This window comes from Piliocolobus tephrosceles, chromosome 4 (genome assembly GCF_002776525.5).
Source record: "Piliocolobus tephrosceles isolate RC106 chromosome 4, ASM277652v3, whole genome shotgun sequence".
Classification (NCBI taxonomy): Eukaryota; Metazoa; Chordata; class Mammalia; order Primates; family Cercopithecidae; genus Piliocolobus; species Piliocolobus tephrosceles.
The window spans coordinates 63722975-63749998 of NC_045437.1; the positions used below are offsets into that span (position 1 = coordinate 63722975).

The 27024-nt window shown below is 40.2% G+C and overlaps 1 protein-coding gene across 2 annotated transcripts in view; it reads left to right on the forward strand.

Annotated features, from left to right (window-relative positions):
- Positions 1-10259: 10259 nt before the first annotated feature.
- Positions 10260-27024, forward strand: part of SLC38A9 (solute carrier family 38 member 9) — an 86066-nt gene continuing 69301 nt past the window's right edge. Inside the window, exons 1-3 of one of the 2 annotated variants that reach the window (XM_023210528.2) lie at positions 10260-10408; positions 11129-11176; positions 24957-25103. In XM_023210528.2, coding sequence (XP_023066296.1) covers positions 24991-25103 — 113 coding nt within the window. In that variant the 5' untranslated portion in view covers positions 10260-10408; positions 11129-11176; positions 24957-24990. The remainder of the gene's footprint in view (positions 10409-11128; positions 11177-24956; positions 25104-27024) is intronic. The other variant, XM_023210527.1, reaches the window with a different exon arrangement.

The following is a 27024-nucleotide window of genomic DNA, read 5'->3' on the forward strand; positions in this document are numbered from 1 at the left end:
GGGGTTTTTTTGGAATTTGTTCTCAATTCCTGGCCCCATCCTTTCTTTGTCTTGAGTGATTTTATCTTCTCTCAGTGCACATGTGTATTAATCAAAAATGTTTTAGGGCCTCTGGCTACGATGGCACCTGCAATAATCCCAGCACTTTTGTAGGCTGAGATGAGAGGGTCACTTGAGGTTAGGAGTTGGAGACCAGCCTAAGCAACATAGGGAGACCTCATCTCTGCAAAAAATTTAAAAATTAGGCAGTTGTGGTGGTGGACACCCGTAATCCCAGCTAGTCAGGAAGCTGAGTAGGGAGGAGCTCTTGCACCTGGGAGGTAGAGGCTGCAGTGAGCTGTGATCATGCCACTGCACTCCAGCCTGGGCGACAGAGTGAGACCCTGTCTCAAACAAACAAAAACAAAGTTTTAGTGGCTATGATGTTATGATATATACTGGTTTTTTGTCCATGGTTCCTGAACCCTATCTCCCATAGTCCTTGTTATAATGTTGGGGCACTTAAGGCCTTAGGAAATAGAATCTCTCTTTCCTTCTCCCTTCCTCCTTTTACCTGCCCAAGGCAAGACTGTAAACTGTGGGTCAAAAGATCCTTAATCCAGAAAGCGCCCTACCCCACACCTGAGAGGAAAGAATACAACACAGAGAGGCTAAGAAAAGTCTGAAAAGACAAGCCTTGCTGGGTTTAAATCATATTTTCTTGTCTAATCACATTTCTACACAGTTGTCAATCATGCCTATGCAATGAAGCCTCCATAAAAACCCAAAATGAGAGGGATCAGAGAGCTCCTGGATACCTGCACATGTGGAGGTTCCTGGAGGGTGGTGCACCCAGGCGGTGCATTGAAGCTCCATGCCCCTTCCCCTATACCTCACCATATACATGTCTTCATTTGTATCCTTTGTAATATCCTTCATGATAAAACAGTACATATAAGTAAGTGTTTCTTTGAGTTCTGTAAGCCACTCCAGCAAAGTAATTGAACCCAGAGAGGGGGTCACGGGAACCCCAACTCGAAGCTAGTCCACCAGAAGTTCCAGAGGCCTGGACTTGCAACTGGTGTGGTGAGGTTGTGGGCAGTCTTGGGCACTGAGTCCTCAGCCTGTGGAATCTGTTGCTATCTCCAGTATCAGAATTGATTGGAGGACTCCCAGTTGGTGTCCGCTGCAGAATTCATTGCTTGCTTGGTGGTGGGGAGAAACCCTCACACACTTGGCCACAGAAGACTTTTTCTGTGTTGATGAATGTTGTCATGGTAGCATGAGAGCAGAGGAAAAACATGCTTTGAGAGTTTCTCCCAAACAGTAACAAACCTTATTCAACTCACTTTAAGAAAAAAAAACAAACAAACAGTAAAGGAGATTTATCTTGAAAGAATACAGAATGAAGGTCAGAGTTGTAGGAACCAAGACCTCAGTTCTAGACTTAGTGCCACTGGTCTAGTTACTCTATCTCCATGCATTGAGCAGAGATGTCTTTGTTCTAAAGACAGGTTCTCTTTATGCTGCAGTGAAAATGATGACTACCGTCAGCCCCAGAATCACGTTCATCTAGTTTAGCCATCTGGTGAACAAGTAAGCAACTCCAGGAAGAGATTTTCTTTCTCTTCCTGTCTACAGACCAACTCTAGCAAAAGACTCTGATTTGCCTTTTGAGTCATGTTCCCCATATGGGAGGATGACATAGAATAACGAGGTCTGGCTAAGACCAAGGGAGAAGGGTCTACTATCAGAAGAAAGGGAAATTTTTACTGGACAAATAAGAGTAGTTATCTCAGTTCCCTAAAGAAAGCTACAATGGCCCCTTGCAATGTTGGTAACTCTCAAATGTAGAGTTCCACATCTTGCCACCCAGCAGCCCACTAGATACCTACAATCAGTTTTACAGCTGCTCTTCATTCAGCATTTCCAAAGCTGAATTCATCCTCTCAACCTCTCCTCCCAATCTGTTTTCCCTCTTTATTCTCAATCTCAATGAAGGATACTACCATTCATAGACTTGTGCAAGCCCCAAACCTGGGAATCCTATTCTTTACTCCTCAATATCCATCACTCCCCACATTCAGGTAGTAAAATCTGTCAATTCTACCTCGCTTTTCTCTATCTTGAAAATGCTCATATCTTATACGTTGAATGCTCATTTATCTGTTGCCCACTGGCACTAATGTAGTTTAGTGGTTATCATCTCTCATCTAAACTACTTCAGTATCCTTTTCTGACTTTTTGATTTAAAGTAGTACCCTCAAAGCATTATACTGTACAATGGCACCCAGTTTACTTATGTAACAGAACTTACCATAACATCTATTTATTAAATAAAATGTTCACTTTTAATTGTTATTATTATTGTCTTTCTCCTTGACTTGAATATAAGTTCCTTCTTGGAAGAGACCATGTCATTCCAATCCACTTGTAGTAGATTAGGGTGTCTAAATCAACTCAAACTGGTGTGGTGAGGTGCGGGGCAAACTTGGGGACTGAGTTTTGTCCAATTAAGCAGGCACAGAGTTTTTTACAACTTATATTTATTGTTAAATAAATACGGATTTTCCTCTCAACAAGCACGCATAAAGTTTTTTACAACTTATATTTTATACTTTTATATTTTTACAACCTATGTTGCTAAATATAAATTGTAAAAAAAAAAAAAAAAAAAAAAAAAAAACTCTATGCCTGCTTAGTCAGACAAAAATTACCATTAAACAGGTAGATTTTGTTAGAGGAAGGAAACGATTGGAGAAAAAGTGTGACACTCAAATTTTTCCCTCTATTAATCTTTTTTTTAAATTAAATTACATTTTATTTTATTTTATTTTATTTTATTTGTTGAGGCAGAGTCTTGCTCTGTTGCTCAGGCTGGAATGCTGGAATGCAGTGATGCAATCCTGGCTCACTGCAACCTCTGTCTCCCGAGTTCAAGCAATTCTCCTGCCTCAGCTTCCCAAGTAGCTCGGACTACAGTTGTGCACCACCAGGCCTGGTTAATTTTTGTATTTTTAGTAGAGATGGGGTTTCACCATGTTGGCGAGGCTGGTCTCAAGCTGCTGGCCTCAAGTAATCCACCCACCTCGGCTTGCCAAAGTGCTGGGATTACAGGTGTGAGCCACAGGGCCCCCACTGTCCCCTCAATTAAACTTACCGTGTTTCATTAACCTTCTTGAATCTGAAGTTTTATTTTTCACAACATTAGGGGAATTTTCCAGCTTTTATTTTTATTTATTTATTCTTTTGAGACAGAGTCGCACTCTGTCACTCAGGCTGTAGTGCAGTGGTGCAATCTTGGCTCACTGCAACCTCTGCCTCTTGGGTTCAAGTGATTCTCCTGTCTCAGCCTCCTGAGTGGCTGGGATTACAGACATGCACCATCATGCCCGGCTAATTTTTTGTATTAGGTTGTATGGGGCTTCACCATGTGGGCCAGGCTGGTTTCGAACTCCTGACCTCAGGTGATCCACCCGCCTCAGCCTCCCAAAGTGCTGGGATTACAGGCATGAGCCACAGGCCCCAGCTGTCCCCCCAATTAATCTTATTGTAGTTCATTAACCTTCTTGAATCTGATGTTTTATTTTTCACAACATTAGGGGAATTTCCCAGTTTTTATTTCTTCAAATATTCTCTCTCTCCTCATTTTCTAGGAAAATAATTTCATTTATGTTCGAACTTTTGATATTGTCCCATATAAAAAGGGTCCCTGAGGCTATTTTTTCCAACCATTTACTTCACTGTTGTTCAGATTATATAATTTCTGTTGATTTATCTGCAAGTTTACTCACTCTTTTCTGTCACTTCCATTCTGCTGTTAAGCCTATTCACTAAAAAGGTGAATTTTAAATTTCAGATATTAAAATTTTCAGGGATTTTTTGTATGTGTATATACATCTGTGGTTTTTAGTTCTCTGCTAATATTTCCTACTTTTTCATCATTGTGATCTTATTTCCCTTCACATCCTTGACTTAGTTTAAATAGCTACTTTAAAATCTCTGTCTACTAATTCAAACATCTGGGGATCTTAGAACTGGTCTCTCTGTTAGTTGTCTTTTCTCTTCAAATTGGGGTGTTTGGCTGGGCATGGTGGCTCACGTCTGTAATCCCAGCACTTTGGGAGGCTGAGGTGGGGGGATCACCTGAGGTCAGGAGTTCAAGACCAGCCTGACCAACAAGGTGAAACCCTATCTCTACTAAAAATACAAAAATTAGCCAGGTGTAGTGGTGGGCGCCTGTATTCCCAGCTACTCAGGAAGCTGAGGCAGAAGAATCACTTGAGACCAGGAAGTGGAGGTTGCATCAGTGAGCTGAGATCATGCCACTGCACTCCAGCCTGGGTGACAGAGTGAGACACTATCTTAAAAAAAATAAAAGTCTCATCTGAGACACGGCAAGTCTCTTCCACCTATGAGCCTGTAAAATCAAAAGCAAGTTAGTTACTTCCTACATACAATGGGGGTACAAGCATTGGGTAAATACAGTTGTTCCAAATGGAAGAAATTGGCCAAAACAAAGGGGCCACAGGCCCCATGAAAGTTCAAAATCCAGCAGGGAAGTCAAATTTTAAAGGTTCAAAATTATCTCCTTTGACTCCATGTCTCACATCTAGGTCATGCTGATGCAAGAGGTAGGTTCCCATAGTCTTGGGCAGCTCCACCCCTGTGGCTTTTCAGGGTACAGCCTTCCTCCCAGCTGCTTTCATGGGCTGGCATTGAGTGTCTGTGGCTTTTTCAGGCACATGATGCAAGCTGTCGGTGGATCTACCATTCTGGGGTCTGGAAGATGGTAGCTCTCTTCTCACAGCTCCACTAGGCAGCGCCCCAGTAGTCTGTGTGGGGGCTCTCACTCCACATTTCCCTTCCACACTGCCTTGGCAGAGGTTCTACGTGAGCACCCCCACCCCTGCAGCAAACTTTTGCCTGGGCATCCAGGAGTTTCCATACATCCTCTGATATCTAGGTAGAGGTTCCCAAACCTCAATATTTGATATCTGTGCACCTGCAGGCTCAGTACCACATGGAAGCTGCCAAGTCTTGGGGCTTCCACCCTCTGAAGCCACAGCCTGAGCTGTACCTTGGCCCCTTTTAGCCACCGCTCCGGAAGGAGTGGCTGGGCTGCAGGGCACCAAGTCCCTATACTGCACACAGCATGGGGACCCTGGGCCCAACCCACAAAACTATTTTCTCCAAGGCCTTGGGCCTGTGATGGGAAGGGCTGCCATGAAGACCTCTGACATGCCCTGGATACATTTTCCCTATTGTCTTGGGGATTAACATTCTGCTCCTTGTTATTTATGCAAATGTCTGCAGCCAGTTTGAATTTCTCCTCAGAAAATAGGATTTTCTTTTTGATTGCATTGTCAGGCTACAAATTTTCCAAACTTTTATGCTCTGCTTCCCTTATAAAACTGAATGCTTTTAACAGCATCCAAGTCACCTCTTGAATGCTTTGCTGCTTAGAAATTTCTTCTGCCAGATACCCTAAATCATCTCTCTCCAGTTCAAAGTTCCACAAATCTCTACGGCAGGGTCAAAATGCCACTGGTCTCTTTGCTAAAACATAACAAAAGTCACCTTCGCTCCAGTTCCCAGCAAGTTCCTCATCTCCATCTGAGACCACCTCAGCCTGGACCTTATGTCCACATTGCTATCAGGCTTTTGGTTAAAACCATTCAGCAAGTCTCTAGGAAGTTCCAAACTTTCCCACATTTTCCTGTCTTCTTCTGAGCCCTCCAAACTGTTCCAGCCCCAGTTCCAAAGTTGCTTCCACATTTTCAGGTATCTTTTCAGCAGTGCCCCACTCCACTGGTGCCAATTTACTGTATTAGTCCATTTTCACACTGCTGATATAGACATATCTGTGACTGGGCAATTTACAAAAGAAAGAGGTTTAATTGGACTTACAGTTCCACATGGCTGGGGAGGCCTCATAATCATGGCAGAAAGCAAGGAGGAGCAAGTCACATCTCATGCGGATGGTAGCAGGCAAAGAGAGAATGAGAGAGAAGTGAAAGCAGAAACCCCTTATAAAACCATCAGATCTCATGAGACTTACTACCACAAGAACAGTATGGGGAAAACTGCCCCCATGATTCAATTATCTCCTACCAGGTCCCTCCCAAAACACATGGGAATTATAGGAGTACAATTCAAGATGAGATATGGTTGGAGACACAGAGCCAAACTGTATCATACACTTTGCTGTTCTTGGGAGGGGGTGGTGTCATATAAATGTCTGTTAGAACTAGTTGGTTTATGTGTAGTTGGTTTATGTGTTGTTCGAGACTTCAACTTTTTTGTTGATCTTCTATCTGGGCCTTTATGGAATGCAAGGTGTTGAATTCTTCAACTATTAGGGTAGCACTGTCTAAAATTACATCTTTATATATTATGTGCTCATTAACATAGATTTATAATTATTCTTTTATGCATTCATTTTTTAAATCCTTTTTCTTAAAAAAGAGGAGTTACAAACCCAAAAATAGAAAACTACTTACTTTTAATTTCACCTATGTAGTTATCTTTACTGATGTTCTCTATTTCTTCATATGGCTTTGAGTTACTGTCTCATAGCCTCTTTTCAGGCTGAAGGACTTCCTTTAGTATTACTTGTAGTTATGAACTCCCTCCTTTTTTGTTGTTCTAGGTACATATTTATTTCTCCTTCATTTTTTAAGGATACTTTTGCCAGATTCATGATTCTTTTTTGGCTTTTATTCGCAGCACTTACGTCATTCCACTGCCTTCTGAGCTCCATGGTTTCTGATGATAAGTCTACTGTTAATCTTAATGAAGATTTCTTATTCATGACCAGTCATTTCTCTCTTGCTGTTGTCAAAATTCTTTGTTTTTGTCTTTTAACAATTTAATCACAATTTGTCTTGGTGTAGATCCCTTTCAATTTATCTGCCCTGAAGTTCATTGAGCTTCTTAGATGTGTAGATTCCTGTCTTTCATTAAGTTTGGTAATTTTTCAGCTATTATTTCTTCAAATATTCTTTACACTCCTTTCTTTTCTCCTCTCCTTTTGGAATTCCCACTGTGCAAATGTTTGCTTGACGGTGTCCCACAATCCTTACAGGTCTTGTTCATTTTTCTTATTTTTCCTCTGTTCCTCAAACTGTATACTCTTGATATATCTTCAAATTCCCCAATCTTTCTTCTGCCTGCTCAAAACCACTATTGAACCCCTCCAGTGAACATTATATTTCAACTATTGTGCTTTTCAACTCCAGCAACTCTATTTGGTTTCTTTTTATAATTTCTATCTCTTTAACAGTAACCTCTATTTATTGAACAATTCACTTTTCCTGGTTTCCTTTAGTTATTGTCTATTATTTTCTTTGTTCTTTGAGCATACTGAAGACAACTGACAATGTCTGGGCTTCCCAAAGGAATGTTCTTTAAAATTTTTTTCCTTGTAAATAAGCCATACCTTCTTGTTTCTTTGCATGGCACATAATTTTTTGTTGTTGAAAATTGGACGTTTTGTTTATAATGTGGTAATTCTGGATATCTGTTTCTCTCACTCCCTACCAGAGTTTGTTGTTGTTGTTTATTTCTTTTATTAAAAGTCTGGAACCAAAAAATAAAAAGATAAAAGCCCAAAATGCGAGAAAACACTCCCAGTCTTTGCCAATTACCTATGTGTTGTGGCACCCCTTCAATGCTCAAATAAGTAGTTTACAACGCCGCCTTAGCCTTCACTTCCTGCTTGCATGAAGGCTAAAGGCCAGTCAGAGGTGAGAGTTTATGGTGTTCTTAGGTTTTTTCTGAGTATGCATCCAGACCAGGGCATGCCAATGGCCTTCTAAATTCCCCAGAAAAAAATGAAGCTTTCCAAAGCCCTTATTCCCCCAAGTATCTCCTTCTCCAGCCTCTTCTTTCCCAGGATTTTTGTCTGTTTATTGCTTGCCCTGGCTTTCATACCATGCTTTCTGTAACACTGGCTGTTTGCCTCTAATGTTTTTGACAAACACTGCCTAGGAAGCTGCCTGAGCCCTGAGGAAGCTCTGAGGCAGGTGAAACAAAGGCAAGCCCTTGAGTTGAACCTTTAGGAAACCATCAGAGAGGTCAAAACACACCTACAATTCCTTGAGGATAAGGTCCAAGTGCTCCCTCTGGTGCCAGCAACCCACACCAGGAATGTGGCTGCCATCTTCAAGGCCACTGCCAGCTTGAAGAGTAGATGACCACAGAACTCTCTTGCCAAAATTCAGCAGTTTTTTCTTCATTACATGTTCTCCTGGCTTTTGTGAGGTTTTTTGTTTGTTTGTTTGTTTGTTTGTTTTTTATCAGTTTCAGAGTTTCCAAAAAAGGTGCTTCTGACAGTTTTGCCAGCTTATTCATTTTTTAGTTTCCTACTTTTTTCCCATTTTTTGCTGACATAATTTCATACTATTTACTTTTGTGTTTCCCAGCCTTGCTTGAAATTATTTTCTCAGCCTGGAATGCAGAGAAAAAAGAAAGCTTGCTATCACTGAAACTACCAAAAGAATGTATTACTGACTTGTGTTACTTGACTGGCCCTGACTTAAAGGCAGGGCCAAAGAGCAGTTCAAAAAGTCTTTGAACAATAATACCATCAGCAAAACAACTTTTATCTCCCTTAAAGACAACATTCATTAAATCGTTTGCCTTGCATTTGTCAAGCCCTCCATAATAGATGCAATGTTTGAGAGCACACAGGCTTTGGGATAAGATCTTAGTATGAATTCCAGATCCTCTGCCACTTGGTAGTTGTTTGGCATTGTACAAGGTACTTAAATTCTCTGGGATTATTTCCTTATCTGTAAGACAGGAAAAATATACATTTCTAGAGCTGTGATAAAGACTTAAAGAGATATTATCATTTCCAGAACTGTGGTAAAGACTTAAAAAGATATACACATAAAATTCTTGGCATTCAATGTTAGCTATTTGTTAAATCTGAATTTTTATTCTGTCTCCCATGCCAGAGTGCAGTGGCACAAACTCAGCTCATTGCAACCTCTGCCTCCTGGGTTCAAGCGATTCTTCTGCCTCAGCCTCCAGAGTAGCTGGGATTACAGGCACACGCCACCGTGCCTGGCTAATTTTTGTATTTTTAGTAGAGATGGGTTTTACCATGTTGGTGAGGCTGATCTCAAACTCCTGACCTTGTGATCTGCCCTCCTCAGCCTCCCAAAGTGCTGCAATTACAGGTGTTAAGCCACCGTGCCCAGTCTAAATTTGAATTTTCAAGTTTAGGTTTTTTGTTTTGTTTCGTTTTGTTTTTGAGACAGGGTCTTGCTCTGTCATCCAGGCTACAGCGCAGTGGCACCATCACAGCTCACTGCCGCCTTAACTCCTGGCCTCAAACGATCCTCCTGCCTCAGCCTCCCAAGTAAGCTTGACTACAGGCAGGTGCCACTCTCCCTAGCTAATTTTTTGAATTCTTTTGTAGAGATGGGGTCTCCCTATGTTGCCCAGACTGGTCTCCAACTCAAGTGGCCTCAAGTGATTCTCCCACCTCAACCTCCCAAAATGCTGGGATTACAGGCATAAGCCACTGGAGCCGGCCTAAATTTTGAGTTTTTTTCTGGCATTACACTGTTTTTTCTGGTTTAAACAGAAAAAAGAAAAAGAAACAAAAAGAGCTATTGGCTTTCTTTGTAAGAAGAGCTTAGGGTTGCCACATGTTTTTCAGGGACTGACCTTGAACTGATTTTCATAACAAACACATTAATTTTACTTAGACTGTATGTTTACTTGGGGAGGTTTTGGGGAAAATTGCTGGGTATGTGGGGTGGACCTCTAAAATCCGTCTAAAGCCGCTTTTAGCCTAGAGACTAACTTGCAAACAGTTTTAAAAAACAAACCCAAATATCTAGACGACGGAGGGAGCATGCCAACTCAATAGTTTTTTCAAACCAGCTTCCCTTTGCGTCTGTAGGGTCCAAGGATGTAACCAGATCACACAACACGCGCCAAGAAAGCCCAAAAGAGGGGTGATCCCTCGATGGAGGTGCCGCATCAGCGTTTTCTCACGTGGCCTCCGGGGCTCTATGAATGGCAAGAGATCGCATTCCTTCTACTATCCCTCCCGGCCTCCAGCCGGGACAAGGAACTGGAGCAAACTCCGGGACGCAGTTTAGACCAGACTTGCCTACCTGGGCGCGCCGGCTGCCCAGTCTCCTGAAGCCTTGGGGCTGGGCCCTGCGGTGATGGGCGTGCTGGCCGTCGCAGAGCCCTCTGGGAGTTGTAGTCCGTAGCGGCGAGAGATTTGACAGCGACCGCCGGCTTGGCGCATTCAGAACTCCAACCCCCGCCGGCCCCCACGGCCCAGTCTGTTGCCGCTTCCTGTTTGGACTGGGAGTCCCGCGGTCGCAAATTGTGAGAATTTGGGAAGGGAGTCTTCATCTTCTCGTCTAGTTCTCCGAGGTTGAAGGCTCGGCCTGCTCAGGTAGATCACGTTCCCACGTCTAGCATACTCGCCTCTCGGGGAGGTGGGGAGGTATCCGAGGGAAGGCGGCGGGAAGGGTTGAGGTTGGGGCGAAGCCGGCTGTCACCTGGGATAGTTCTTCAATGTAGCGCATCAGAACCGTAGCTGCTTTTGGGGATCAAGGAGGCCAAAGCCTGGAGCCGCGGAGACTGCTCCGGAGGCACGGCGCGCGCTCCTCAAGGGCTCAGTGAAAGAAAGTCAGGAGTCCCTCGGGGTCTGAGGGAATCCGAGTGTCTGTGGGAGTCGGTGTCAGCTGGAGCCTTAGGGAAAAGATAGGGTTAGGGTAAATGAACACCCTGACCCTCGGGTGAGAGAAGGAGGGAGCAGGAGAATTGGGGGACTTGTAGGAATGGGAGCACCCTTCTTTCTCTCTCTTGAGACAGGGTCTCGCTCCGTCGCTTGGGCTTGAGTGAGGTGGCGCGATCACGGCTAGGAGCACCTTTCTCCATCCCGAGTTGGGGAGATCTAGCGGGGGAACATGAGGGAGGAACCCCCTTTAGGCCTTGAGCTAGGGCCACAGATGGGGTGAGGGCCATGACTGGTAAGCCTTCGCCACGCTTTTCACACGACTCAGTTGTGAGAATGAGTGTGTTGATAGTGGGTAGCTTGACATGTCAGCATAGTAGAGCTGGAAGAGGGGTTTGAGAGCAGCTAGTCAAGCGCATTCTCCTCATTTTACAGAGAAGGAAACTGAGGTCCACCGAGTTGGAGAAACCCACTCAACACCAGGTAACCATTTAATGGCAAACTTGACTAAAACCTAGTTGTTATGACTCCCAGGCAGTGTCTTATCCATTGCCGAGCTCCGTCCCCCTCGTAGATCGGCACACTATAAGTTGTACCTCCACTTTATTTTTTCTTTTCTTTTCTTTTTTTCCACACAGAGTCTCGCTCTATCGCCCAGGCTGGAGTGCAGTGGAGCGATCTTGGCTCACTGCAACCTCCGCCTCCTTGGTTCAAGCGATTCTCGTGCTTCAGCCTCCTGAGTAGATAGGATTACAGCTGCCTGCCACCACGCCCCAATAATTTTTGTATTTTTAGTAGAAATGGGGTTTCACCATGTTGGCCAGCCTGGTCTTGAACTCCTGATCTCAAGTGATCCTCCCGCCTTGGCCTCCCAAAATGCTGTGATTACAGGCGTGGGCCACTGCGCCTGGCCCCTTTTTTCTTTTTAATATTTTCAGACATGACAAAGATCTGACATATGTAGGATAGCAGGCAGCTGCTGAGGAGAAAGGTTTTTTAAAAATGTTTCGGCCGGGCACGGTGGCTCACACCTGTAATCTCAGCACTTTGGGAGGCTGAGGCGGGCACATCACGAGGTCAAGAGATCAAGACTGTCCTGGCCAATATGGTGAAACCCGGTCTCTACTAAAAAAAATACCAAAATTAGCCAGGTGTGGTGGCGCATGCCTGTAGTCCCAGCTACTCAGGAGGCTAAGGCAGGAGAATCTCTTGAACCTTGGAGGCGGAGGTTGTAGTGAGCCAAGATCGTGCCACACTGCACTCCAGCCTGGTGACAAAGTCAGACTCTGTCTCAAAAAAAAAAACGAAAACAAAACAAAAAAAATGTTTCAATAGGTCAAAATAACCCATGTCCTAACTTAAGAAAAATCTCTCTGCCTCGTAAACAACTACAAACTTCATGTTAAGATAGAAGGTTGGGCCGATTGCCGTGGCTAACACCTGTAATCCCAACACTTTTGGGAGGCTGAAGTGGACGGATCATTTGAGGTTAAGAGTTCAAGACCAGCCTGGCGAACATGGTGAAACCCTGTCTCTACTAAAAATACAAAAATCAGCCAGGCGTGGTGGTGTGCCTCTCATCTGTAATCCCAGCTACTTGGGAGGCTGAGGCAGGAGAATCACTTGAGCCTGGCAGGCGGAGGTTGCAGTGAGCCAAGATTGCGCCACTGCACTCCAGCCTGAGCTACAGAGCAAGACCCTGTCCAAAAAAAAAAAAAAAAATAGTTGTCATCTATTGTTTCTTTGTTTCTAAGAAAATAAAATTTACCTTTCCTTCCCCTAGACCTCTGAGAACAGCTAGACTTACATTTCTTTTCTTTTCTTTCTTTTTTTTTTTTTTTTTGAGATGGAGTCTCCCTCCATTGCCAGGCTGGAGTGCAGTGGCGCGATCTCGGCTCACTGCAACCTCTGCCTCCTGGGTTTAAGTGATTCCTCTGCCTCAGCCTCCCAAGTAGCTGGGACTACAGGCACACGCCACCACACCCGGCTAATTTTTTTTTTGTATTTTGGTAGAGACCGTGTTTCACTGTGTTGGCCAGGATGGTCTCGATCTCCTGACCTCGTGATCCACCTGACTCGGCCTCCCAAAGTGCTGGGATTACAGGCATGAGCCACGTGCCCAGCCAGTTAGCCTTAGATGTCCAATCACAATCTTAAATACTATATATTTCAGTTACATACATAAAATAATATGCTTTTAATTGTGATTTTGTAATACCCTTAATTTTTACAATAAAGGGTAAACTCAGCATAGGAGGATGAAATACCAACCTGAACTACAAATTAAAATAGTATTATTTAGTATTTTTTTTCTTTTTGGGGTTCCTTTTGCTCTGATACTCAAGCTTTAGTGCAGTGGCACTATCATAGCTCACTGTAACCTTGAACTCCTGGGTTCAAGCAATCCTCCTGCTTCAGCCTCCCGAAGCGTTGGGATTACAGGCATGAGCCACCACACTGGACCTATATGGTATTTTTTTAAAAAGTATATATGGGCATAAAAGTTAAAAAAAAAATCACTTAGAGGTTAAAAATGTCTACCAGGCCTGCATTTTATAGCATACTTAAATTTCTGTCCTTTGCTAGGGTTCTTTCTTTCTTATCACTTAAATATAACTTGAGAACATTTAGTGTTTCCAGTGTAGAAGGAGAGATTCTTTGGTACCATAGCATTGCTTTGGTAATTTCTTTGTGAGACCACACTATCCTCCAGCACTGTCAAATTTAACACCTTTTGAAGCATTTATTGATCAGGTTGGAAGCATGTGCCTACTGTCACATCAGAATAGGAGCATTATAGATCCTATCGGCTAACCAGTACATGATTCATCAGGAAGCAATTTAGATAAGTTTGTTATTGGAGTTTATAGCTGTTACAGACTAATATGGAAGAAAACATATATACATAGCATAACTGATATATATAGCATAACTGATATACATAGCATAACTGCTTCCACCAGGGTGCCTTTTTTGTGGTGTGATTCCATTTGTTTTTATGTTGGCATACTACAGAGGTGAGTAAACTATGACCAAATTTGGCCTGCTGACAGATATATTTTTTTCATAAAGTTCTATTGGAACACAGCCATGCACACTTAGTTGCCTTTCAACAGGTAGAATTGAGTAACTGCAGAAACTATATGCCTCAAAAAGCCTGAAATATTTATTATCAGACCCTTTACAGAAAAAAAATATGTCAACCCCTAGCCTAGTACACTGAGTATAAATGTAGTATCTGAAACTCTATAATATACACAGAAGTATTCAGTAATACTCATTTTTAGTCTCTGAGAAAGAACATACATAATAGTTGTATGTGGGTCCATAGTCACATTTATTTGAGCACAAGCTAGTGTATTCTATTGCAGATTGATGCTAGCATCTTGACATAGATACTATAGATTTGTTTTTGCAACGAATTGTGAAACGACATTTCTGAGCCTAGTATAGAAAGGGCTGATATTCTTTGAGATATGCCAATAATCACAGTCAATACCTTTTTAAAATAATGTCATACCAGTTTTCTTTGATTACTCTCTATGTCCTTTTTATGGAGAGAAGTACTTCAGTCCAGGCACTACATTTTTTGTTCTTTTAGAGACAGAGTCTCCTTCTGTCACCTGGGCTGGAATGCAGTGGTGCCATTGTAGTTCGCTACAATCTCAAACTCCTGGGCTCAAGCACTTCTCTCACCTCAGCCTCCCGAGTAGCTGAGATTAGAGGCATGAGCCACCATACCTGGCTCAGTCACCAACATTTTAAATAAAAGTACCAATCAAGATATTTAGTGAGGATCTGGTCTCTGCTTCCAAGATGGTGCCTTGATGCTGTGTCCTCACATGGGGGAAGGGATGGAAAGACAAAAGGGGTCTAGCTAGTTCCCTTCAACCCACTCCATTCATAAGGGTTCTGCCCTTCTGACATAATTACCTCCAAAAGGGTCTACCTCTTAATACCATAACATTGGCAATTAAGTTTCAACATACGAATTTTGGAGGGGGCACAAACATTCAGATCATAGCAGAACTCCATACTAAAACCAATCTTAAACAATTACAGACTCATTTAATAACTTAGGTTTGACTTAGTGTTCTTGCATCTGGGACTTTGTTTTAAAACTCAGAGATTAAGTGAGATGTTAAAAGTGATTATGTCTGGGTTTTGTTTTGTTTTGTTTTGTTTGAGACAGAGTCTTGCTCTGCAACCTCTGCCTTCCAGGTTCAAGCGATTCTGCTACCTCAGCCTCCCAAGTAGCTGGGACTACAGATGTGTGCCACCACTCCTGGCTAATTTTTGTATTTTCAGTAGAGACGGGGTTTCACCATGTTGGCCAGGCTGGAGTATGTCTGTTTATGTCGTCTTGTATATTTAGCACAAATTATATCAGTGTTATGTCTGACAAATTAATATTATAGAAGTATTTAGCATTTTAGTTAATCATTGATAAACTATTCTGCATTATCACCTATGTAATATTTGCTATGGAACTCTAATTCACCTCTCAACGTAATTCATCAAACTTCAGAATATTTTATACTTCTCATCAAGACATTCAAAAAGACTTTAAGACTAGGCATGGTGGCTCATGCCTATAATCCCAGCATTTTGGTACTTTGGGAGGCTGAGGCAAGAAGATTACTTGAGGCCAGGCTGGGCAACACAGTGGCGCACAACTGGGGTCACAGCTACTTGGGAGGCTGAGGTGGGAGGACAGCTTGAGCCTGGCGGGAGGAGGTTGCAGCAAGCCCAGATTGTGCCACTGCACTCCAGCCTGGGTGACAAAGTGAGACCCTGTCTCAAAAGAAAGAAAAGAAAAGAAAAGAAAAAGAAAGAGAGAGAGAGAGAAAAAAAGAGAGAGAGAGAGAGAAAGCAAGCAAGCAAGCAAGCATATCTGTAGTCACCTAAAATTCTCAGGAGCAACAAGTATAGTTGTTTCTGTTGTGATAAAACTTGTACCATCTACAAAAAAAAAATTAAAAATTAAAAAATTGAAATAAAAGAATTCCACCTTGACTCTGTGTGGGGAAAAAGGAGAAGGCATTAAATTTCTGTTGAAAATTTGAGATCGTGCTAGTTGACTAATTGAGACAACTGCAAATTACCAATTTTCTTACAGTTATTCTTATTTACTTGAATATTATAAATCTTTGAAAGGCACCAGGGACTTTGAACTCCTCATTTATGATTTGTTATTTAAAATCATCAGTTTTCTACTTATTTAGAATACATAGCTAATTCTACTGTGCCACAGAACTTTGGATTTGCTCAGAACAAATACACATAGGTGACTAAACTGGAAATGTTAATTCCTCAGTGGCCTTCACATTTTTCCCCAACCTTGATTTCACTTTTCATTAAGGTTCACTGAAATCCAAGAATCTTTCTAGATTTCTCCTCTTTCCTGGTTTCTTCACTTTCAATCTTTAAGTAAAGTATTACTTTCCAGAAAGTGAAAGGATATTCTCTCTCTAAACTCACCCACATTCTCAGTTTAGTTTAGGAACGAATACTACAGAGTATATTGGTTTACAAAGTAAATTAGAAAGTATATGTTTTTGCTACTCTGACTTGGCTTCTGTCCTTTCCCTTGTTTCATTGCCACTGGAAGGGTTGTTGCTGGCTAAGGAAATATTGAACCTTGAGACAAAAGAGTTTGCGACAAAAGAAATTTACCTAAACTAGCTTGCTTCAAGAAAAACAGATTCATGGTGTTTAATGTGTAATCCGGATACCCAGGCATGAAGTTTCACTCATTCTAGTCCTGATTATGTCTTAAAGAGTTTGAGGCCAGCAGGGCGCAGTGGCTCATGCCTGTAATCCCAGCACTTTGGGAGGCCGAAGCAGGCGGATCACAAGGTCAGGAGTTCGAGACCAGCCTGGCCAATATGGTAAAACCCCGTCTCTACTAAAAATACAAAAAAATTAGCTGGGTGTGGTGGTGGGCATCTGTAGTCCCAGCTACTTGGGAGGCTGAGGCAGGAGAATTGCTTGAACCTGGGAGGCGGAGGTTGCAGTGAGTTGAGATTGCACCACTGCACTCCAGCCTGGGTGACAAGGTGAGACTCCATCACAAAAAAAAAAGAGTTTCAGGTCATTTGCCATTATAGCTATTATTTTATATTTATAAAACTAAACAAAGAAGACCTGATTTTCGGGTGCTTCTTTTGTCTTCCAGCCTAACTCCTCGTTTTTAAGGCAGACATCAGAGTATACTGGAAATAGCATTTAGAATCAAAGTGACCTGGTTTCAATCCCAAATATGGTTTTATTAGCTTAGTGATTCAGGACAAGTTACTTCTCTGAGCTTCAATTTCTTTCATTCTCTTCCTTCCTCCCTCCCTCCCTCCCTCCCTCCCTCTTTCTTTCTTTCTTTCTTTCTTTCTTTCTTTCTTTCTTTCTTTCTTTCTTTCTTCTTTCTTTCTTTCTTGTGATATGAAGGTTATACCCATTTCCCAAATTCTAAGGATTAGTTGGATTTAAACAATAACATGTAAAACATTAGGCCAGTATTAGGCATTCAATAAATAAATGTTAGTTCAGTCTCCCACTATCTTCTGTTAACTTGTCTTTTTCTCTCAATTTTCCTTCATAAATGATACCAAGTTTTGTCTTTTTGATATCCTTTAGTGTTGTCTTGTTTATGGCAGTTCAATAATTCTGTTATATGAAGGTCAACCTTTTTATTTTTCTTACCTTGCTGAGTTTGCTCACTTTATACTAAAGGCATGTAGATATGTCAGCTGATTTTGTTCAGGGCGCTAAGTTAAGCCAATACATATTTTTTCTTTTTCTTTTAAAAAAAGTTTCTTCTTCTATGTCCTTCCAATGAGTAATTTTTCTAGTTTTAAACAGCCAAATTCATAATAAAAAGTGATAGTTATGTTTATTGAATATTCACTGTGTTCCAGGCACATTATATGTATTATCTCATTTTCATCTGAAACCCTGTAAGACTAGTGTTTTTATTATTTCCAAAACCCGTGAATCTTAGGGAATTTAAGTAAGTTGCCCAAAGTTGCACAGTTAATGAATGGCAGAGCCAAGATTCACATCCAGGCAATCTTACTTGTGAGCTGTCAACCACCACATACTACTTGATAGCACCAGAATAGCCTAAATCTCAAATTACCCAGTGTGTATAATGCTTTGTGGTACTTTCTGAAAGTGCTTTTATCCGTTGTTGGAGATTTAGGAGTGATAAAGTTCTGGCTACTTATCAATATTAAAATTTTTCTCTGACATTTCTTAACAATTATATAGATTGCTGTTCTTCCCTACAATATAAAACCTTTATTAACCTTCATTAAGTTCAAAAATAATAATAGCAAAGTTTTATACAGTTTGGTAAGTGGTTGACATTGTTCTAAATGCTTGTACTTACTAACTTACCGTTTTTTTTTTTAATTTCATGTGTTTTAGAGTTTCCTGAACAAGTTTTTCCCAAGTTCTATGTTGTTCTTTTTGATGAAAGGATACTGGCTTCCCTACAATCATTTTTTCAACTTCTAAAATGTTTAATTATTTGAATTGAGAGAATGCTTTAAAAAGCTGTAAAGCTATAATACAATTCTAAATAGAACTTCTCTACAATATGTTTCTTTCTTTCCTAAGCTTTTAATTCTGGTGCTATACCCAGGTTAATTTAAAACATATTTTTTGTTGGTATTGTATTTTATTTTATTTTTTGAGACAAGGTCTCACTCTTCTGCCCAGACTGGACTGCAGTGGTGTGATCATAGGTCACTGAGACCTCAAACCCTCTTGCTCCAACTGTCCTCCCACCTCAGCCTCCTGAGCAGCTGGGACTATAGGCAAGCACCACCATGCCTGGCTAATATATATATAAAATTTTGTAGAGATACGGTCTTGCCATGTTGCCAGGGTTGGTCTGGACTCTGAATCTCCTGGCCTCAAAGGGTCCTCCTGCCTTAGCCTCCCGAAGTACTGGGATTACAGGAATGAGCCACCATGCCAGGCCCATTTATATAGAATGTTTTCATTTATTACATCTGGGGAATCATCTTTTCAAGTTAGTTAGTCAATTTGATAGTTTTAAACTAAGAAAATTTAACAGATTCCATCAATCCTAACTTCATTCCATCTTAATGTCATAAATTAGAAGGTTAATTTTGAAAAATTCTGCCTTTTAGTTTTAAAACTTAAGACCAAACAAGTCAACTGAATTGTTAATCAGTTTTATTATGTAAAGGAAGGAAGAGAAAGAGTAGGCTTTTGTTTTTTGCTTCTCAACTATTTTCATGAAATTAACAGTAATGAGTAACTTTATCTCAGTTGGTCCCATCTTAGTGGGATTTTCGTAACAATTATTGAATAATATACTTTATAGTCAAGAACATTTTTATGCTACAGATTTTCGAATGTGTATAATACATTATATGAATCTATGTCTCAAAGAGTCAGCTTATTTATTCTTTTTACCTTAAAAGAATAAATTTTGCACTGATCTATTACTAAGCTAATTTGACAGCTAGAGCTAGCAGTTGGTGTAGATTTGAGCTAAAGGTGAAATGAAGAACTGAAAATGGGAATTGGTTATTAGCATCCTACTATGTTTTATTATTCAAGTGATTTAGGACAAGTTACTTGACTTCTCTAGGCTTCATAAATGATTTTTTTTTTTTAACTTTATTGAGGGTAGGGATCATGACTTAAATTTTTTTTTCCTGTGTTTTTCAATACCTCAGTATATTGTAGGGACTTGCTGAGAACTTGTTGAATGAATATATTGTTCAGGGTTTACCATTACTCAGTATTTTAGTTGTCACATCTTAAAATAGATCATCATTTTTACCATCACACTCCCTTCATAAGATATAGAAATGAAGTCCTTCTTGTTTGGAAATAGTGGTATTTTGGTTTTACTTTTTTTTAAGTTACTGTTGTAAGGTACTACTTTAATATTTTTATTTAACTTTGTTTGTCTTTAGTAGGACTAAGTTAAAGAGATCTTTGACTTGCTTAAACGTTGGGCAGAAAAGCAGAAGAGAAAAGGGAAGTGGAAATCAAAGCAACAGAGAAAAGAAAATGCACATATTTGGGAAATAGAACATGTTGCCAACATCTGTATCACATAATAATCAGTGGCAGGTTGACATCATTTGCCTAGATGTTCTTTACTGAAGAAGAATTTTTTCACTTATAAAAGGAAAAACCTCAAGAGGCTGCCTATGTTTAAAAAAAAAAAGAGCAAGTATTTTCATTTGGTTTTTGATGGGAATGATAATACATTTGAACATTTATTTTCCCATTACAAAGTACTAAATGAGGTCAGACATGGTGGCTCATGCCTTTAATCCTAGCATTTTGGAAAGCTGAGGCAAAAAGATGACTTGAGATCAGGAGTTCAAGACCAGCCTGGACAACATAGTAAAACCCTGTCTCTACCAAAAAAAAAAAAAAAATTAGCCGGGCATGGTGATGCACACTTGTAGTCTTACCTACTTGGGAGGCTGAGGTGGGAGGATCACTGAAGCCCAAGAGGTCACGGCTGCAGTGAGCCATGATCATGTCACTATACTCCAGCCTGGGTGACAGAGTGAGAACCTGTCTCAAAAAAAAAAAAAAAAATTATGCTGAATGTAATATGTGTAGTCTCATTTAATCCTCAAACATTAATTTTTTTTTAATTTTGAAGATGCAGAGATAGTTTCATGGAGATTAAATGGTTAATGCCAAGTTACACAGGTAGTGAGTGTTAGATACAGGATTTCCAATTCAAAAACTTTATTTTCTTCCTACTGTTTCATAAATGTTACATTTAGAAAATTAAGAAAAGTGGACATATACGAAAAGTTGCCATTAAACAAATATGGCAACAATAAAACTGTACTTGTTGTGTAGTCTGGGCAGTAACAAGAAACCGAAGAAGGTGAAAGATACAGGGGACTGAAAAAGAAATGGCAAGGATCAGGAAAGACAGCACACCATAGTGGTAAAGAGCACAGGCTCTGGATTTAGACTACCTCATTTTTAATTTCAATTCTGCCACTTACTAACTTTGTGATCAGTTACTTCTCTGCTATGTATCCTTATCTATAAAATGAGGATAATAATAGTAACTTACAGTGTAAGTAATAAAGCTACATCCTTTGCTTTTACATGTTAAGACCTATTTATTTCATCAGCATCCCCGACCTCTACCCACTGGGTGTCAGTAGCACTCCCTTTAATTCTAACAACAAGCTGGGTAAGGCCAGATTCCTTATTACCCTTTTCTATAACTCTTGACATGCTGTGTAGTGTAGAGTGTAGGGGGATAAGGATAGAAGCAGGGAGCTCCATTAGAATGCTGTTGTGATAATCTTGGTAAGAAATGATAGTGATTAGATTCTGGATATGTTTGAAGGAAAAGCCAATAAGATTTCCTAATGGGTTGAATGTAGACTGTGAGAAAAAGAAGTAATGAATGATTCCAAGAATTTTGGCCTGAGCAGGTAGAAAGAGATTTTATCAACTGAAATAGGAAAACACTAGGTGGGGTAGTTTTGAGGGAAGAAAATCAGAAATCCCGTTTTGGACATGTTAGGTTTGAGTTGTCTGTTACATCTAGCTAAAGATATGAGCAGGCAGTTGAATATACAAGTTGAGCAGGCAGTTGAAAGATGTTGAGCAGGCAGTTGAATATACAAGTCTGAAATTCAAAAGAGAAGTTTAGGCTAGAGATATTAGCGTGGAAGTTGTCATTGCCTAAATCAACAGAACTTTCTACAATAATGGAAAAATGTTTATATCTATACTGTCTAATATGGTAGCCAACATGTGGATTTTGAGCACATCAAATGTAGCTAGTGTGACTGAGGTACTGAATTTTTTTATTTTAGTTAATTTAAGTAGCCACATCTAACTAGTAGCTACTGTATTGGACAGCACAAGCTATGATAGTAAAACCATAAGACTGCATAAGATTACCAAGAGATCGAGGGTAGATCAAGACTGAACCTTGGAACTCTGCAACTGTAAAGGGATCTGAGAAATGAGAAAGCAGCAAAGGAGGCGGAGAAGTAGGAGGGACCAGTGAGGTAGGGAAAAAACCTGGAGGCTTAGTGAATCCAGCTTATCAAGGAGGAAAGTGATCTTTTTGGCAAATATTTCCAATAGGTCAAGTAAGTTAAGGACTGAGAAATAACCCTTGGGGTTACCAACATGGAGGTCTTTAGTGATCCAATAAGAACAGCTTCTATATAGTGATAGGAAAGATATGATTAGCATAGGCTGAAGAAAGAATGAGAGGATCTTATTTATCTTGTGCTTTCTACTTTTTCCCACCTATTTTGTATTTTTTTCTCCTCTTTTGCCTTCCTTTAGTTCGGTTATTTTTTATCCTTCTTCTTTCCCCTCTACTAAATGTAAGGTTATACACTGCTTTCTATTAATAGTTACCTTAAAATAACAACATCAATGTGTGATGTTGATCTGGACAACATAAGGACCTTTGGACATTTTAATTCCAAGACCTTCATCTAACTTTTTTTTTCCCCCTTTGGTCTGGAATTTTAATTCTTTTTTTCTTTTCGTTTTGTTTTGTTTGTTTTATTTTTTTGAGATGGGGTCTCACTCTGTGATGACCAGGCTGGAGTGCAGTGGTGCAATCTTGGCTCACTGCAACCTCTGCCTCCCTGGTTCAAGCGATTTTCCCACCAAAGCCTCCCAAGAAGCTGGAATTACAGGTGCCCACCACTACGCCTGGCTAATTTTTATATTTTTAGCAGAGACGGTGTTTCACCATGTTAGCCATGCAGGTCTCGAACTCCTGACCTCAAGAGATCCACCCACCTCGACCCCCCAGAGTGTTGGGATTACAGATATGAGCTACCGTGCCCAGCCCTACTTATTTTTTTCAAACCCTATAATGTTTATTCCTTACATTCATTAAATTTCATAAATCTGTAGATAGGTACTTTTAATGGTCAGCCATTATCTCTACAGATATTACTTCTGTCTTCTTTCTTTCTGATTCTCCAATTGCATGCTTGTTAGACCTTCTCATTCTATCTTCCATGTTTCTTAAACACCTTCCACATTTTCTGCCTTTATTTTTCTCTCTCTGCCACATTCTAGGTAGTTTCTTCTGACTTATCTTCTATGTTATTAATTTTCTCTTCAACTTTTAAACTCATTCATTGAGTGTTGAATTTTGGCTCTTGAATTTTTTTTTTCCTAAAAATTCACTCTGGTCCTTATTTAAACATACTAAGTCACTTTTTGAAAATGTCTACTTTTTCTGTTATTTATTTAAACATAGGAAATATTATTGTTTTATATTTTTATTCTGTTGATTTTTATAGTTGAAGTTCTTGTGGGTCTGTTTCTGCTTTTGTTTCTTGTTCTCACTCATAGTACTTTATTTCCTGATACGCTAGGTTATTTTTGACTCACTGTTTGTTGTCCTTAAATATTGTTAGCAGGACTTCTTTAAGGCCTACGATGTGTCTTAACAGGAAAGATTTACATTTGCTTCTATTGGTTACCTAGAAGTGCTACCAAGCAGGTTAATCTTAAATTACATTCATAGCTTTCAGTGTTCCTTGCAAATTCTCATGAGGTGCAGTTTATGATAATAAATTATCAGTTTATGGTAATAAAAAAGCTCATACACACATATGATGTGGTCAGTAGTTTGGGGTGTTTTTTTTATTTATTTTTTTGAGATGGAGTCTCGCTCTGTTGCCCAGGCTGGAGTACAGTGGTGCGATCTTGGCTCACTGCAACCTCCACCTCCTGGGTTCAAGCTATTCTCCTGCCTCAGCCTGCCAAATAACTGGGATTACAGGAGCATGCCACCATGCCTGGCTATTTTTCTCTATTTTTGGTAGAGATGGGGTTTCACCATGTAGGCCATACTGGTTTTAAACTCCTGAACTCAAGTGACCCACCCACCTTGGCTTCCCAAAGTGCTGGGATTACAGGCATGAGCCACCCCACTCAGCCAGTTTGTTTGATTTTTTTTTTTTTTTTGTCGTTTTTTGTTTGTTTGTTTTAAGACAGGGTCTCACTCCATCACCCAGGTGGCTGGAGTACAGTGGCACAATCATAGCTCACTGTAGCTTCCAAATCCTAAATTTAAGCAATCCTCCCACTTCAGCCTCAGCCTCCAAAGTAGCTGAGACTATAGGCATGTGCCACCACCCCCAGCTACTTTTGTTTGTTTTTTAGTGGGGATGAGGTTGTGCCATTTTTGCCCAGGCTAATCTCAAATTCCCAGCCTCAAGTGATCTATCTCAGCCTCTCAAAATGCTAGGATTATAGGTGTGAGACACTATAACCTCTGGTCCATTTTAAGAAGACTTATTTGTAGTTCCCTTATGAGGGAGTAAGCTACTTTTACTTCTTGTTAAACCCTACTCTGATAGCAGAGGTCTTTATAGTTCCAGCTGTATTGTGGTGGAGAAGTGGGGAAAGGGGATGATTTCTTATTATAATCATTCCTTACTTTGGATGGACACTGGGCTTTGACTTCTGTTTCCCAAATACTACACAAGGCTTTGAAAACCTCAGCCCGGCCGGGCGCGGTGGCTCAAGCCTGTAATCCCAGCACTTTGGGAGGCCGAGACGGGCGGATCAAGAGGTCAGGAGATCGAGACCATCCTGGCTAACACAGTGAAACCCCGTCTCTACTAAAAAAAATACAAAAAACTAGCCGGGCGACGTGGCGGGCGCCTGTAGTCCCAGCTACTCGGGAGGCTGAGGCAGGAGAATGGCGTGAACCCGAGAGGCGGAGCTTGCAGTGAGCTGAGATCCGGCCACTGCACTCCAGCCCGGGCGACAGAGTGAGACTCCTCCGTCTCAAAAAAAAAAAGAAAAAAAAAAGAGAAAACCTCAGCCCGAAGCAAATACCCTCCAGGCAGCAGCAGTTTCCTTCAGTCATTTTCCTCTCTTGGTTCTTTAACTTCACCTACAAATGGCCTGATTTTCCTTACTATTTTTGATGCTTTTCAAAGATTTTAAAAGTATTTTATTCAGTATTTTTAGTTTTTTTCCTGCAGGAAAAATGAGTCCAAATAGCCTAATCTGTTTTATTACTGAAAATGAATTGCCCCACTTATTTTTTACTAAGCTGAAAAATAAGAAATAACTCCATTTAAGGTTAGCAAGTTTCTGATACATATTTCAGGCATATACCTCATTAAGATATCTTCAGCAAATTTCAGTATTTTTCCAATTTCTTATTCATGAATATTTATTAGTTATGGATAATAAAATATTTTAAAATTAAACTAAATTATTTATCTTCTTTGTGTAGGACTAACCTCTTCAGTGCTTAGAGTGTGAGAAAAATGGCAAATATGAATAGTGATTCTAGGCATCTTGGCACCTCTAAGGTAGATCATGAAAGAGATCCTGGACCTATGAATATCCAGTTTGAGCCGTCAGATCTAAGATCCAAAAGGTAAGCATTTAAAATAAAACACTTATTTCATAATTAGGATCTTTAATGATTAAAATACATCTAATTATAACCCAACATGTATAGATTTGATTACAAAATATCTAATTTCTTACAGGATTTGTGTGTATACATGTGGAGATAAGTAAATAGGAATACTATATACTGGTTTATATTTGATTTTTTTTTCCCCCCACTAAACTCAACATCTCTGTTGGGGGAGGGGTTGGAGTCACTTTACAAAGTAAGATACATTAATATAATTCATTTAACAAATATGTATTGATTACCCGCTTTGTGCAAGGTAATATGCTAAGTGCTCAAGGTAGAAGAGTTAAGTAGTAGAAAATCTTTACCTTCATCGAGGTGAAATTTCAGAAGATAGTTTAAAATAATTTGAGTTTAAATTTTATTTCATTGTATACCTGTAAAACCCAAAAGAATCCATGAAGAAATTATAAACAGTAAGAGAATTCAATAAAGTAGCTGCTTACAAAACAGGCAAAAATAAATAGACTGCCAATGAGAAAATGGAAGAAAAAATAAAATACATAGAAATGGTCTTATCATGAATGTGTAAAATCTATATGAGAGAAACTAAAATGCTTCTGACATAAAATGAGATTTAGAGTATTTCATAAAATCTGAGATGCTACTGATTATAAATTGCATTTTTGAAAAAATTTAACACTAAGGAAAACTGCTGCCCATACCTCTGATGCAATAACCTCTTAGGACTTTTCTAGGAGTTTTTGTTTTGTATTTACTGAAAGAACTCTTGGGCCACACACAGTGTCTCATGCGTGTAATCCCAACACTTTGGGAGGCTGAGATGGGTGGATCACTTGAGACCAAGAGTTCAAGACTAGCCTGGCCAACATGGCAAAACCCCATATCTACTAAAAGTGCAAAAATTAGCTGGGTGTGGTGGTGCACACCTGTAATCCCAGCTATTTGGGAGACTGAGGCATGATAATCACTTGAACCTGGGAGGCAGAGGTTGCAGTGAGCCAAGATCGTACCACTGCACTCCAGCCTGGTAACAGAGCAAGACTCTGTCAGGAAAGGAAAGGGGAAAGGGAAAGGGGCAAGGGAAAAAGGGAAAGGGAGAAGGGAGAACTTTTGGACTTATGTGATATTTTATCCTATATTTCTTGTGCAGTTATAAAAATGAAAATAGAAACAAAGTATATTGATTAAGGTATTACTGACACCTCACATTTAGAATATGATTCTTCTGAGTTATTTTTTGATGTAAAGTCATCAAACTAGGTGTTTTCCCCACACACACACAGAATTGTCCATTAAGAACAATTCTTAAAAGTGCCATTAAGAACCCTGGTGCTATAACATTTCCTGAAAAGATTTTCTTCCAGGTCACTGACATTTAAGTTCTGATGCTTGCACTTTCCTGATCTTACCAGAAGATGTCACAAAAGGTTTTCTAACAACAACATGACCCATCTATCTTCCTCAAATGGTCTTTTAATGGTTTGTCTAACATGACCAGGGATGGCAGTTACCTGTCATGCCATCAGGAATAACTACTATTATATTGTCACTTGCTGACAGTGATTTTTTTTTTTTTTTTTTTTTTTTTTTGAGACAGAGTCTTGCTCTGTAGCCTGCACTGTAATGTGGTGCAATCATGGCTTGCTGTAGCCTTGATCTCCTGGGCTCAAACAATCCTTCCACTTCAGCCTCCTGAGTAGCTGGGACTACAGGTGCATATCACTGTGCCCAGCTAATTTTTTAGAAATTTCATTTTGTAGAGAAGGGGTCTTGCTATGTTACTGGGGTGGTCTTGAACTCCTGGGCTCAAGCAATTTGTCCATCTCAGCCTCCCAAGTAGCTGGGACTACAGGCGCACACCACTGCACCAGGCTAATTAAAAAAATTTTTTTTTGCGGAGATGGCATCTCAC